General features: G+C 37.6%; 1 protein-coding gene across 9 annotated transcripts in view; it reads right to left on the reverse strand.

Annotated features, from left to right (window-relative positions):
• Window positions 1–13,192, reverse strand: part of PTPN13 (protein tyrosine phosphatase non-receptor type 13) — a 217,226-nt gene that overhangs the window by 141,577 nt on the left and 62,457 nt on the right. For all 9 annotated transcript variants that reach the window (XM_027769869.1, XM_027769867.1, XM_027769870.1 and 6 more), the window contains exon 3: window positions 7,622–7,800. In XM_027769869.1, the coding sequence (XP_027625670.1) occupies window positions 7,622–7,800 (179 nt within the window). The remainder of the gene's footprint in view (window positions 1–7,621; window positions 7,801–13,192) is intronic.

A 13,192-nucleotide genomic window follows, 5' to 3' on the forward strand; every position in this document is an offset into this window, starting at 1 on the left:
CCCTAGGATAAAAGAATAGCAGGCCAGGACAGTTTCCTGTGGAGGGGTACTTTTGATAGTGATGATTCACACTGATAGGGTTCTATGAAGAGATAGAAGAGCTGGTTCCAGAAGATATGCAGTTATAAAAAAGCTGGTTACGCATTTAGTCACTACCCATCAAGTCACTCAGCATTTTTTCTGAAAGCCACTATGCTAGGGAGTGTGGCAAGATCCAATGACTTGTCTTGGGGACAGGGGGCATTCTTTCACTTTAGTGGTGGAAATGTAAATTCTATTATGGAAAACAGAATGGAGATTCCTCAAAAACCTAAAAATAGAAATGCCTTTTGATCCAGCAATCTCACTACTAGGTACATATCTAAAAAAACAGGAAAGCAGTATGTCCTAAAGATAACTGCATCTTAATATTTATTGTGCACTATTCATAATAGCCAACGTATGGAATCAATCTAAGTGTTCATCAACAGATGAATAAAGAAAATGTGATACACACACACACACACACATACACACACACACAGACGCATGCACACAGAGTATGATTCAGCCATTAAAAAGGATGAACTGTTGTCATTTGAGGTTAAATGAAAGAGCATGGAGGACATTATATTAACTGAAATAAACCAGACACAGAATGAGAAATACCATATGTTTTCCCTCATATATGGATATGGAAAAAAAATGACTTTGTATAGGGAGAGAAATGAATGATCACTAAAGTCAGGATGACTACTAAAATCAGGGAAGGATGAGGGGGAAGACAGGGGTGTTGATTAATGGGAACAACATTATAGGAAGACAATAATTTTTAGTGTTATAAAATACATCAGGGAAGATATAGTTAACAAAGATCTTCTGTATATATCAGAGAAATGAAGTGAGAGAATTTCGAATGTTCCCAGCACAAAGTAAAGACAAATGGTTGAGATATGTGTAATCAATTACCCCGATTTAATCATTATGCATTGTATTTTTGTACTATAAAAATATCACATTGTACCCCCCACAAATAAGAGCAATTATTATTTTTTTTTAGAGAGGTTTTTGCTGTAGGGTGTGTGTGCTCGCCAGAAAGAGAGACAGAAAGTGAGAAATCACCCCCTGGGAGGATGACCATGCTGCAGTCTCTTTTCTGTTCTCCTCTCGGGATCTTGGGCACACACACACATGCGCCTGGCGTGAGTTTAAGCCATCAGGTCCGGGACTCGAACCGCAGTCGACTACATGGGAGTCCAGTGACATAGCCATTACGCCAACTGCTGGCCCCACAATTATTATATTTTAATTTAAAAAATTATGCTGTCATATACAAGTATATATTAGTATACATAAAAGAATAGGTAACATATACATAATGCCCACTGTTGCTATGCCTGTTACACACACACTGTCATTCAGTCTTACAGAGGGAAAGTAACCTGCCCAAGGTCACACAGTTTAGGCAGGGTTCAAACCCTGACTCCAGAATTTATGCTCTTACTCTCAGAGTCAGGGTTTTTCACCTTCAGTGCCATTGGCATTTTGGTTCAGATCAACTGTGTGGAGAGCTGTCTTGATGACTGGAGGGTATTTAGCAGCAGCATCGCTCGCCTCTATTCACTAGAGGCTGGCAGTAATACCCATATTCATCCCCTCAGTTATGATACCAGAAATGTTCCATCATTAAATCTCCCCTAGAAGGTAAAACTGTCTCTGGTTGAGAACTACTACTTTAATCTGTATAACCTTTCCTAGAATTAGAAATCTAGAAGGAGATGGGACTGGCAGGTGGTGTGGTGGTAAGGTGTTGGACTCCCATCTGACTGACCATAGTTCAAGTCCCAAATTTAGAGACTTGCTTTCTCACTCTCTGCCTCTCTCTCTGGTCAAATTAAATAATGATAAAAAAATAATAAACAAAATCAAATAAATAACTATTTGAAAAAATAAATCTAGAAGGAAAAATATATGACTACATATGTATGCATCTATGTATTCAATAAGGTAGAGGTGGCAAATTCATGCCAAAGACTCTCAAGGAGGCAGGAAAACGTGGTTTGTGATTTTAGAGGAGAGAGAAGAAAAAGCAGAGGGTAAGCTGAGACTTGAAATAGGTTATCTCTGCTCTCAATTTCTGTTCAGATCTACTATCATTGTAGGTATCCCTGCATCATCACTGTCACTATCATCATCATGATTCTCATATTGTCATCATTATTATTACTATGTCTATCTCTCCATTAGCTCTAAGAGTAAGGACTCCTTTTTATTGATCTTTGCATCTCTATGGCCTTCTCTTTTCAAAGAATAGTTTATTTAATTTTATTAATTATTATGATCATTATTTTAATTTGCTATAGGGTATATGCACTCACTAGAGATGGGGGGAGGGGGAGAATGAGAAAGCAAGCCACCAGGTCCAGGACTCAAATTGAGGTTGGCCATATGGGAGTCCAGTGTCTTAACCATTACACTACCTGCTGGCTCCTCTCCATGACCTTTTATGGCATTGGACATATAAGGAGTCCTCGATAGATGTTCAGTGAAGTCATGGTTGGTACACACGATGGACATGTGGAAATGGGGGAGAAGGGCATTGTTATGCAAAAGAGTAAAGTCAGAAAGTCCAGGAATTGTATAATAATCACTGGTTATAGCCTGTGCATGGGGAAAAGATGAGTCAGAAGGGAGTTGGGGCGGCCAGGCCCTGAAGAGCTTTCTATGTTTGGTTGAAGAATCTTCATTGAGTGAAAAAGGAACACCTCAATGAAAGTTTTTGAGGAGAAAAAATTACATAACTGAGAGGTTAATCTGACAGCTGGTGGGAGAACAGTCAAGAAGCAGGATTAAGAGGAAATCATGACAGAACTTAAGGGAAATGAAGATCTGACTATGGTCATAGAAATAGGCAGAAAAGAAAAGAATCCAAGTGCGTAGACTTGAGAAATTCAGGCAATATATATGTAGAAAGGGAGAGTGAGGGATAGATATTTAAAGATGTGACGTGAAAGAAGACAGTCAAGGGAGCTCTTTAACACAACTCATGTGTTTGTCTTCACAGTTATAATGTATTAGAATATAAACTCCATGTAGAGGGACTTTGTCCTGTTCACCACCCTATTCTCTTTTTTTGGAGACGTTTTTGCTATAGGGTGCATGCACCCGCCAGAAAGACAAAGAGAGATAGAAAGCGAGAAATCACACCCCATGGGGGATGGCCACGCCACAATCCCTTCTCCTCCATTCTCCTCTCGACCACCCTATTTTCAAACCTAGGACAGTGTTTGAAATATATTGTGATAGTTAATATTTATTTGGTACTTACTACTAATATATGCTGGGTACTATTCTCAGCACTTTACATGTATTACTTTATTTAATGTTCCAATAACCCCATGAAGGGTTTACGATTACTAACTCCTTACAGATAAATCTCCTAACATAGCCACCTGTCATCCTTTAAGTGACAATGCCACAATTCTACCCAGGGTCCACACTTGACAAATATTTGTTGAAAAATAAAATAATTCTTGTTTTATTTTAATAGTAAAATTGTCACCACTGAGAAGGCTCACAGAACACTTTCGACCTTTACATTCATTCTCTTAAGGGGAGAAAGAAAGCTCACTGTAGGGCGCGTGCTCTCGCCAGACAGACAGACAGAGAGAGACATAGAGACAGAAAGCGAGAAATCACCCCCCAGGGGGGATGGTCACACCGCAATCCCTTCTCCTCCATTCTCCTCTCGGGATCTTGGGCATGCACGCACACGCGCCCGGCGTGAGTTCTAAGCCACCAGGTCCAGGACGGGAGCCGCAGTCGACTACGTGGGAGTCCAGCGACATAGCCATTACGCTAACTGCTGGTTCCCAAAAGAAAGCTTTCTGATTGGACCCACTGACCACACGTCACAGGCTGGGTGAGACACTGCAGTGGGATGTGCAGATACCTCCCACCTAGTCATCACTGTGAAAAAGGAAGAGCTGCTTCTGTGTGCTACATGGCTCCTTTTAGCAACACACCCCTGCATGCACAGTTCTCAGCAAAGCTTAGGCTCCTCCGAGAATCTAATGTGGCTGCTGATCTGCCAGGAGGCGGTGCTCAGGAGGGAAAGTCAATGATGGGACTGTGGTGTGCCATGCCCCATGAGGGGTGGGACTCCCTCCCCAACCGCACGTGCCCTGCAGTAAATTAAAACACACACACACACACACACACACACAGATAGTAGGAGCAACAATCTTTAGACAGCAAATTAGTGACAATGGATACTTAAACTAAGATTCCTTTGGTTTATCAGGAGTGTACAGATCTCTGGAACATTATCAATATTCTTGAAGAGAAATCACAACAAAAATTTGCTTCAGGTTTCATCCTGTCAAACTGATTTAAAAAGAACTGTCAAATAAGAACACTGTGTGCCAAGTAAGCAGGAAATAGAAAATTACCCAGCAAAAGGGAGAAGCCAGAGGATCAAAAAGCTTTAGTGTGGCCTGTATAAACCTGTCTAGTGATTTAAAGGGATGTTATCATGAAAAGTAAAACTTTAAGCTAAATAATAAAAGTGCCTATTTATACGGCTGGTAGTAGGACAAATTTTCCTACAAAAGTATGTGTACAGTTTATACAATACTTTTTTATTTTTTTAAGAGAGAGATTTTTGCTATAGGGTGCATGCTCTTGCCAGAGAGACACAGAGAGAGAGAACGCGAGAAATCACCTCCCCCAAGGGGGGATGGCTGCGCTGCAATCCCTTCTCCTCCATTTTCCTCTCAGGATCTTGTGCACTCTTGCCTGGCATGAGTTTTAAGTTGCCAGGTTCATGACTTGAACCATGGTCAACTACATGGGAGTCTAGAGACATAACCATCACACCATTTGCTGGTCTCAGTTTACACAATACTTTTAAGTACAAGTCTGACTGAATGAAAGGAACATTTTCATATGTCAAGAGCTTACTAAGCACTATTCACAACATGAGAGTTTAAAAAGTTCATAGTCAATGGAATTAAAGTATGAGTTTATTCTGGTGCAAAAAAATTTGAAACCCATGCACAGTTTTCTCATAATACCATTTTTTCCATGGACTTTTTGAAGACTCCCCCCGTACAATGCTAAGCACTGAGCATTATAAACAAAATTATATGCCATCGACAACAAGCACTTATTTGAGTGCTAGTTATTAGCAAATTCTTAATCATGAATGTCATTAAGTGCAGTTATTATCCTCTTTTTGCAAAATGGCCTTGCCACACTAAAATCAGAACACTAGAATATATGATGATTCCTCTGACCTTTCCTTTAGAATTACACTGGAAATTTTGAGGCATAAGGTAAACTAGAAGTTCCAGTCAGACTCACAAAGAAATCAGCTTTAACTTGGTAATGACAATTCCATATTTAATTATCCCAACACAAGCTTCTACAAACAGCATAATAATCACTTTACGAACACCTGTCCATCAGTTGTTCCTAAACATGAAGTTTACTTTAGGTATCTCAACATCACAGGGCAATCTGGGAAACCCCTTAGCAAATCAGAAAAGCACTTCGCAGCTGAAATTTCTACTAAGCACTTTATTTTTATTGCAGATTTCAAATCCCTCTAGTCAGTCTTTAAACATACCTATGCAAAATTATTCATAACTAAATAATGAGACTTTCCAATAATTCAGTAGAGGTTTTTAAAATGAAGGAGAGGTTTTTAAAATGAAGATATCCACAGCTCTACTGTATTGTAATGGTTCTAATTTTTTTCTGAGATGACACTCATTTGAGAGACTGATGAAGTTATGAACATCTTCCTCCCAAAGTGTTCATATACACAAAATTTAATATGCCATTTTACTGGTTCATAGACACCCTAAATTTTAAATAAGATCCAGAAATTTCAAGGGTTAAAGAATTTACCCACACACACTATACCATTTTCCAATGTTCTAATTACTCTCTGTCTTCTAGAAATTTATTATTAAATAATTATATCATATAAAGAATGAATGCATACTGTCTCAATAAAAATGAATAACTATGTAGATACTATCCCGCTTAATAAAACCTTACCAGTACATTTGAATACCTTCATGATACATAACAACCACTAAGACTGTATATACTCTACAGTATACAAAGACCTTTTCAAATATCTCATCTCGCGTAATGGGAAATTTCTCAGGGCTAATGCCTTGAGAATACCTCTACCTCATAGCTATTGTCTTCGCTCACTGGTTGCTTGTTCCTCCCAACATTCTTTAAGTAGTTCACACAACATAAAAGGTAGACAAAGTTAAGCCTGAATTCACTAAGTCTTTTTTCAGGTATACAATGGTGGCTCATTGATGCCCTTCTTCAGCTTAATCTTTGTCTCTATCCATCTATCTGTCTCTCTCTTACACACATACACATTATCTGAAAAGGGAAACATTCTTATGACTATAAGCAGAAGGATAAATTTGTGCAATTCTTTTGGATGACAATAAGACAATGTGGATTGAAATTTAAAATACAGATTCTTTTTGATTTAATGATTTTACTATTAGGATACTACTAGGTTAATTTTTATACATGTGATGTATGGGAAAGGACCCTTGTTCATAGTCAATTCTGAATTCTCCAGAGCTCCATATATAAATTATCCACAGCCTGTCATGGTGTGTGTCCAGTTTTTTTTTATGACTTTAACAATGAAATTAGATCTTATTCTGGGGTCACTGACATCATCATAGTCAGATTGGCTATTTCTATCATAAACTTTTCCTCCTTCATTTTTCCATCAGATGAACTGTCAAACTCTGTCAGTATCACCTCCACTCAATCTCCTTCATCCATTCCTTTATACTCCCAAGGCATTATGCTATTTTTCACAGATTATTAAAATTCACCAAATAGATTATCACAAAATTTTCCATCTTCCCTAGTTATCCCCTTCTGTCCAACTTAACTTAACAAAATTAAAAATCATACTATCTCATGTTCTCTGCATGATAGAGTCCCATAGTCCCAAGTCATGGCATTCAAAATCTTCCTTATTTTAACCTATTGCCTCTCCCTACCCTCTTAATGTTTTAAGCCTAAACAGGTCTGACCAATCATTTCTCAATCACAGTGGACTATTTCTTACCTCTTTTCATTGCCCATAATGGTTAACTCTGAGCTAAAAGCCCTTTGTACCTATTTTCACTTAGCTAAATTCTACTCATTTTTCATAACTCATTGCAAACGTACCTTCTCTGTGATATCATTTTATATTAAAACTCAATAGAACTTCTTGTAGACTCTCAAAATATGTTGTCCTTCTACCAAGCATTTATTTCATTTTACCATAAACTATAGATTGTCCTACACATTTATCAGGGTCAACTTTATAGTTATTTCTGTATCTTTCTCACAAGAACAGTGTTCTTGTGATTTTAGTAAGCATTTATAAACATAAATCAATAACAGTTCACATTTTTTTCAGATCCATAAATTTTTATATAACTATTTTGAATTCTTAAACAAAATGAACATGAACTTCTTGAAATACATGATAATTTTTAATTCAATGGATTTTTCTCATACGGTTGAGATAATGAGGTCTATTTTCTTTACTTGCTCTATTCCCACCAAAATAAAGCAAACAAAAGAGATTTAATATTACCTTTTCAACATCTGAGAGAGAAGTTAATGATTGATTTTGAAGAACCTCTGGTGCAGTGAATGCTCGAAGATCCTGATTGGAAATATTTTCATCCGTAAATGACACACTACCAGAGGGCAGCAACAGCAGAGACCATGGAGAGATGATGAAGCCAAGGGCAGCAGGATCAGCTATGCTTACTGGTTTGTAATGGCACCAAACAAAAAGAAAGGGGAAAAAAGATAATTGGTTAAAATTATAATCAGAAGAACTAGAGATCACTTCAATAGATACCCAGCCTATTTGTACAGATACTATATCAAATCAACATGCTACAGAGAGGAGTTTCATATAAATGCAACTGCTAGCATTATTAATAATGCCTTGATTTGGCTTCGTCTTTCAAAATTGGAATGGTTAAGTCCTAAAAACTGAAACAGAGAATCTTTGCATTGATAAACCTGAGAATTAAACTTGGTTTACAAGTGATACATAGCTATGGGTGAGGCTCAGTAGTTCTTTTTTTTTTTTTTTTTTAGAGATTTTCACTGTAGGGCGCGTGCGCTCGCCAGCCAGACAGAGAGAGACATAGAGACAGAAAGTGAGAAATCACCCCCCAGGGGGGATGGTCACACCGCAATCCCTTCTCCTCCATTCTCCTCTCGGGATCTTGGGCATGCACGCACACGTGCCCGGTGTGAGTTTTAAGCCACTGGGTCCGGGACGCGAACCGCGGTCGACTATGTGGGAGTCCAGCGACATAGCCATTACGCTAACTGCTGGTTCCCGAGGCTCAGTAGTTCTTCAACATTTTTTGGATCATGGATTCCTCTGAAAAACTGGTAAAAGCTATAGTCTCTCTTTCAAGGACACTGTCCATAAATATAAAACTGTACACAAATTCTGGAATTCATGGATCCCCTAGTAGCCCTTTATAGACCCGGGGTTAATATTCCCTAGTAGCCCTTTATGCACTCCAGGTTAATGTTCTAAAACTGACAAAATCAATTCATTTGAAAATTCTCATCAGAATTGGAATTAGTAAAGTTTCCAACCACAATAAGAGCTTTTTTTGTGTGTCAAACATATCTCTTGCTTGAATTTGAAATTTTTTGTTTGCACTTGTTCATTATTTAACTAGAATTTTCAGGCAGCTTGTTCTGTACTACCAAATGTGATCTATGGGTCCCTTAATTTTTGTTTGTTTGTTTTTATGTTTGCTTGTGTAGGTATCTAAGAACTCATACAGAACAGTATTTTAAAAAATTCATTCTCAGGGCCAGCAGGTGGCATGATGGTTAAGGTGCTGGATTACTACATGGTCTATTGCGGTTCTGGTGACTTGAAAATTATACCACGCATATGTGTGTGTATGCCCAAAATCCCAGAAGGAAAGTGGAGGGGAAGAGAGTGCAGTGTGGCCGTCACTATCCTTCTGCAATCTCCAGGGATGATTTCTCACTTTCCCTCTCTCTGTCTCTCTCACCTAATAATGACCTTAAAATTTGCATTAACTTTTTTTATATGGGAAGACAAAATAAAGTTCATTTCTAATAAATATGTTTTGTTGAGCCTAATGAATAGCTTTACTTTTAAAAGGAAACCAATGCATGAATGAGAATGGCCTGAAACCAGAGTGGTAGCAGCAGAGATGGTGAGAACCTGCTGGAGGTAGAGTTGATGGCAACAGCATTTCCTGACAGATTGAATATGTTGTGAGCGAAAGATAGGAATCATTTAATGATGCCAGGGTTTTGATCTCAGTAATTAGAAAGATGAGTGCCAATGACTAAGACAACATCTTCTCTATGGATAGCGCATTTTGCTAATATCTGGGAGATCAGAACTTTACTTTGGGATCCACTAAACTTAAAATATCAGTTATTTAAATTGGGGACATCCAATAGGCACTTGCATCTGGAGTGTGGGAGAAAGGTCAGACTGGAGATATATTTTGGGAATTATTGGTCTAATAGATATTTAAAGCAATGTGACTTGATGAGACCCCCAGAATAAATGAGTTAAGATAGAAAACAGATGAAGAACAGGAACAGAGCTCTGGGGTACTCCAACATGAAGACCAATGGCTCCTTCTCTTCTTTCTTTTAGATTCTTCCACTTTTCTTGGACATCCACACAAGGAAAGTACTATAAATTCCCTTAAAACTTCTTTTGTCTCACCACTGTCAATCACCACCCCACAATTTTAATTAGCTCTTCTTTTTTTTTTTAAGAATTATTTTATTTAACTTTATTTATTATTATTATCATTATTATTTTCCAGTTTGGTCAGAGAGAGAGACAGAGAGAGAGAGAGGAAGTGAGAAACCAAGTCACCAGATCTGAGACTTGAACCGTGGTCAGCCATGTGGGAGTCCAGCGCCTTTAACCACCATGCCACTTGCTTAATAGATATTTAAAGCAATGTGACTTGATGAGACCCCCAGAATAAATGAGTTAAGATAGAAAACAGATGAAGAACAGGAACAGAGCTCTGGGGTACTCCAACATGAAGACCAATGGCTCCTTCTCTTCTTTCTTTTAGATTCTTCCACTTTTCTTGGACATCCACACAAGGAAAGTACTATAAATTCCCTTAAAACTTCTTTTGTCTCACCACTGTCAATCACCACCCCACAATTTTAATTAGCTCTTCTTTTTTTTTTTAAGAATTATTTTATTTAACTTTATTTATTATTATTATCATTATTATTTTCCAGTTTGGTCAGAGAGAGAGACAGAGAGAGAGAGAGGAAGTGAGAAACCAAGTCACCAGATCTGAGACTTGAACCGTGGTCAGCCATGTGGGAGTCCAGCGCCTTTAACCACCATGCCACTTGCTGGCCCCTAATTAGCTCTTCTTACTAATATTTCTGTCCAATTCTCCAATACCTTGCACTGAATCTATATCAGGAGGTTGGGATTCCAACTCTCCTGGCTAATTACTGGCAGTCTTTATTTTGTGGGCTGAACTATGACTTCTGGCATACTTGTTGCCGTCCTGAATTTATGAAACATTGGGGATCACAGCTAACATGAAGGTCTGAATACCATCACAAAGTCTAAATGCTATGTCCTGTCCTGTCATTCCAAATGATGGAATCCACTGAGACAGAAAAAGGATTGCTACATCTCTCCTCATCTGTGGCCACAGATCAACCCTATTCCCTCCTGAACATGTAGTGCCAACCAGAAACTGTTGAAAATGGAAACAATCCATAATCACTTATCATTTTGGACTTTTTAAGAGATTTATTCATTTACTAACACAAACAAGGTCAATGACACTATTATTATTCTGCCAAGAACTGTATATTTCAACTTTTATTTTATACAATAGTGTTGCTTATTTTTATTGAGCCCCTAAAGTACATCATAGTTTTAAGTACTATAGTGTATTAACATAAATAAAAAGTATAAGGTATCTCAGACAGAAACAGATATTACAAAAGGGAATTTAGAGGATAGCAAAATCACTTTCAATCACAATGATCTTTTTTTGTTTGTGGCCCTTTAACATGGGTAAGACTTGATCATGGTTAAGGGTAGGATTCCAAAGAGAAGAAATAGCTAAAGCAAAGGCATGTGGTCAGGAAATTATAAAACTCACACAAGGAACAGCAAGAATTTTGGGCAAAGGAATCATGGAGAATAGAAAAAGAATTACCAAGGTGAGTCATACATTCTCTAATAAACACACACACAGAAATTCCACAAATGTTTTCATATGTGATTTTTAAATGTCTTGTATTAGAGCTAAAACAACTATGACAACAAACTACATTGCTGTCAAATGTTCTAACACACATAACCTTTAAATACTAGATTCTTGAGAAAACACAGTCAAAGCACGAACTATATTTTTAAATAATTGAAGAGTTATGCAAACCTACAATTGAATGTAGTTAGAATGTGGCTAGAAGCAATCTTAAATTCACCCTTCCTTTCTCACTAATAAAAGGAAGGAATTTAAAGCAAATATATTCAAAAGGCTTGTAAGAATGCTAAAAGAATACCTAAAAATGATATTCTAGAAGCTTGTAATTTTATCTTCTATATTTTGGTTGTATTCTGATAGTACTCAAGAATTCCACTATTATTACGAAAGAGTAAACCTGATATAAACTGATTCTAGCAGGCAAATGATTCTATTTATAGAACTCAACAAACATTCCATAGAAAAAGCTGCTTAAACAGAATTTCAAGCAGTCAGAGGCAAAGTTAGAAATAAGGTGAAATCTGATTGCAACATCTTAGATTTTCTTTCGAACGCTCTTTTTATTTATTTATTTTAAATGTTTTCACCATAGGGTTCATGTGCTCATCTGAGAGAGACAGACACAGTGAGAGGGAAGGTGAGAAATCACCCCCGAGGTGGGGGTGGGAGGGGTAGCTAGGCCATAATTTGTTCTCCTCTAGCCTCCTTCAGGGATTTTGGGCAGCACATACACGTAGCAAGTGTGATTTGCAAGCCAAGCTGCGAGGTCTGGAAATCAAAATGCGGTCAGCCACGTGGGAGTCCAGCACCTTAACCATCGCACTACCTGCTGCCCCACAATGTTCTCTTAAACTAAAATTAAAGGACCACTTAATGGTCATAATTTCTTTTCCTGAAGGATCTTACCATTTCCTTTAGATTGCCCCCTTACTTTTTTTCTCTCCACCTACAAGGTAAAAATGATCACAACTACATAATACATATGGTAAGGAAACACTTATCAAAAGTATCAGGAAATCATCTTGAAACTCAGAACAACCAATGATGTTTTGATCTGAAAATTCCCTTTGCCTATTCAAGCACAAAGAAACTGTAGTTATTTTAATTTTATTTATTCTATTAGGGTGCTTGGCAAAAATCTATAGGGGGCCAGTGTTCTAAACTGTCAAGGATTTAATGAAGTCATTCTATAATATGGAAGGATTTCAAAAATTCAGTTCTTTTTTTTTTTTTTTTTTCCATGAACACAAGTCTAACTTTACGCCTCCTATAAAGTAGCACCTAGCTGGGGCTACATATCATACTGCAGTCATTGAATAGATATTTTTTTTTTCCTGAAACTTTTTTTTTTGTAACTCAATTTACATTCCTTCCCTAAGCATCGTCACAACACACAAAATGTGATCTCCCATCCAGTACACACTGCATAGAGACTCGATCATGCACATTATAAAAAAAATTCCATTTCTAGTTCCTAGAATTATTTTCACCCTTCTTCTGACCTTCTGTCCCTTCCCACCCTCTCACACCATCTCCAGTGTCCACAATTGTCCTCCATTCCCTTCCCACCCACAATGCATTGATCACACAATTTCCTACATAATCTAACTACTTTCAATGGTGAGTTCACTCATTACTACTAAGAAAACCAGTTTTAACTTAAATCAAAGAAATGCCAAGGAACTTTGCTTAAAGCCAGGAAACAGGTTAGGATTCTGTTCAAATGGTAGGTGCATGAACCTATCAGTCTCATGTACTTTTATCTTCTGTTCTGGTTCAATTTTCCTGATTAAATTCTGGGATATAATATTCAACTCCAGACATGTCCCTATGATTAAGCTGGCCACTTTCTTAGTTTTTGAACTCTTATTTCC

Source organism: Tupaia chinensis, unplaced genomic scaffold, assembly GCF_000334495.1.
Source record: "Tupaia chinensis unplaced genomic scaffold, TupChi_1.0 Scaffold000094_1, whole genome shotgun sequence".
Lineage (NCBI taxonomy): Eukaryota > Metazoa > Chordata > Mammalia > Scandentia > Tupaiidae > Tupaia > Tupaia belangeri.